Source organism: Sander vitreus, chromosome 21 (assembly GCF_031162955.1).
Source record: "Sander vitreus isolate 19-12246 chromosome 21, sanVit1, whole genome shotgun sequence".
Taxonomy (NCBI): Eukaryota; Metazoa; Chordata; class Actinopteri; order Perciformes; family Percidae; genus Sander; species Sander vitreus.
In genome coordinates, this window is record NC_135875.1 from 663,313 (window position 1) to 665,812 (window position 2,500).

The 2,500-nt window shown below is 43.6% G+C and overlaps 1 protein-coding gene across 1 annotated transcript in view; it reads right to left on the minus strand.

Moving 5' to 3' along the window:
* LOC144536674 (uncharacterized) overlaps nucleotides 1–2,500 on the minus strand; it is a 99,571-nt gene that overhangs the window by 75,603 nt on the left and 21,468 nt on the right. Inside the window, exons 3-5 of the mRNA XM_078279937.1 lie at nucleotides 2,378–2,500; nucleotides 890–1,066; nucleotides 234–337 (exon numbers count right to left, since the gene is read on the minus strand). The exon at nucleotides 2,378–2,500 is cut by the window's right edge and continues 45 nt beyond it. Coding sequence (XP_078136063.1) covers nucleotides 234–337; nucleotides 890–1,066; nucleotides 2,378–2,500 — 404 coding nt within the window. The remainder of the gene's footprint in view (nucleotides 1–233; nucleotides 338–889; nucleotides 1,067–2,377) is intronic.

Sequence of the window (2,500 nt, forward strand, 5' to 3'; positions counted from 1 at the left end):
TGTGTGTGTGTGTGTGTGTGTGTGTGTGTCTCTGTGTGTGTGTGTCTGTCTCTGTGTGTGTGTGTGTGTCTCTGTGTGTGTGTGTGTGTGTGTGTGTGTGTGTGTGTGTGTGTGTCTGTGTGTGTGTGTGTGTGTGTGTGTGTGTGTGTGTGTGTGTGTGTGTGTGTGTGTGTGTGTGTGTGTGTCTCTGTGTGTGTGTGTGTGTGTGTGTGTGTGTGTGTGTGTGTGTGTACCTGCTCGTGGTACTCCTGCTGACTGGGATGTCTCCGATGTTGGAGTCGGGTCAGACGATGCTCGCCCTGCTCACCTGGAGACGTTAACATCAGCTCATCCTGACCTGCACATCCCAAATATAAAACGTCCAAAAGAGTAAAAAAAAAAAAATAATAATAATATGGAAAAAGTGAAATAATTAAATAACTCAAAAACAACAAAAAAAAGGCCGAAAAAAAACGTACTCACAACCTTTAACAACGAATACAAGTCTAAAACATTTGACTTTGGGTTTTTGAAAAAGTGAAAAAACTGTGTTAATATGGACTCATCAGGGATGCACCGAATCCAGGATTGGGCTTCAGATTGGGCTGAATATTGGGCTTTTTGACGGGGTTCTGGTTTCTGCCCGATCTGTTGGTCCATTATATATACTGTCTATTAACCGAACCCCAAATATCTGACTTGGGTGCATCCCTAGGACTGAGATTAGTTCTGCTACTGGAGCGAAAGCTGTTGTTTTTTGTCTCAAAACGCCACTTTTAACCTGAAAAGGTAGCAGCCAGCAGAACTCACACTGTCCCTGATTCTTCACCATTCTTCTCCAAGTCCAGTTGTTCTTCCCTTCCTTGACTACTATGACCTGAAAGCTTTACATTCGTCCTCTAAAACTCACCCCCGAGTCTCACGTCGGTCCAGTCCATCCCATCGTCCAGGAAACAGAGTCCCATCGCTTTGGCGACACCGTTGGCAGCCACCTTGTCTTCATCAAGCCTGGCGCACGATTGGTCGAGCCCCGAGTCGTCTTCCTCGTTTTTAGAGGAGAGAAGCAGTATGCCCACCCCTCCGTTTCCTACGGACACAAACATGCATCTGTAATTAAACAGCGCGGACTTTCTCCCAGCAGGGCAAGAGTTCGTGTCCCGTTCTTGTCCTGCGTGGGACTTTACACTTTATTTTTTTTTTGCATTTTTTACCGTTTTTTTCTGTGTTTTTTAAGTGCATTTCCAGGACTTTTGACGTTTTTTTGACGTGTCTTTTACACATATTTAAAAATTCTTTTTTAAACACATTTTAGTTGCTTTTTTGACAGTTTCTTCAGGGCTTTTTGATGCATGTTGACACTTTGAACTTGAACGTTTTGTTTTGACTCTTAGTTAGGGTTAAGAAAAGATGGTGGGTTAGGGTTAAAAAAAGGGTAAAAGATACGTCAAAAAAGCCTCAAAAGTCCTGGAAATGGGTGGAAAAAAAGGCTGCAAGTACAATTATTCTCATTGTCGATTATTTCCTCAGTTAATATGAACAGTTGTTTGGTCGGCAAAATGTTAGACAGACATTTTACAAAGAAACTGGAAAGCTGGAATCAGAGAATATATCTCAACCGATTAATCAATTCATCAAAATAGTTGCTGATTAATTTAGCAGTTGACTACTCAGCGATACATTCTTGCAGCTCTGGTTTTAACGCCGTGAAAGCACACAGCCTCCATACACATCTTAAAAAGTAGGGAGTTGGGTTGGGAACCAGAGGGTTGCTGGTTCAAGTCCCCATACGGACCAAAAGTATGGTGGTTGACTGGTAGCTGGAGTGGTGCCAGTTCACCTCTGACATCTCTCCATTAGTGCATGTATAGGTACTGAGCATGTGCAGCCCCCCCACTCTGACATCTCTCCATTAGTGCATGTATAGGTACTGAGCATGTGCAGCTCCCCCACTCTGACATCTCTCCATTAGTGCATGTATAGGTACTGAGCATGTGCAGCCCCCCCACTCTGACATCTCTCCATTAGTGCATGTATAGGTACTGAGCATGTGCAGCTCCCCCACTCTGACATCTCTCCATTAGTGCATGTATAGGTACTGAGCATGTGTTCGACTTCAACAACTGCCCGTTTCACCCCGCAGGGTCTAACGTTATATGATGCTAGAGTAGTAACGTTATCCGTACTAATATTGATGAAAGGATCCTCTACAACGAGCCAGTGCCCTTCCCCAAACATTGAAACGGTGAGTATGGACTATGGACAATCGCAAATCAATTGAAGAGGCGAATAACACAATTAAACAGAGAATCCAGAGTCATTGTAATTTCCCCTTGCGGGATTAATACATTATACATTATTATTATTATTATTATTATTAAGAACTGTTGTCTTTTCTTACCGAGGTTGTCAAAGTCATCCATATACTCCTGACTGGTGTCGTTTCTGTCCAGAGACGAGCTGGAGGACAGGGACATGTCCTCCAGCATCTCCCCCACAATCGACACATCTCCCTGGGATGCTG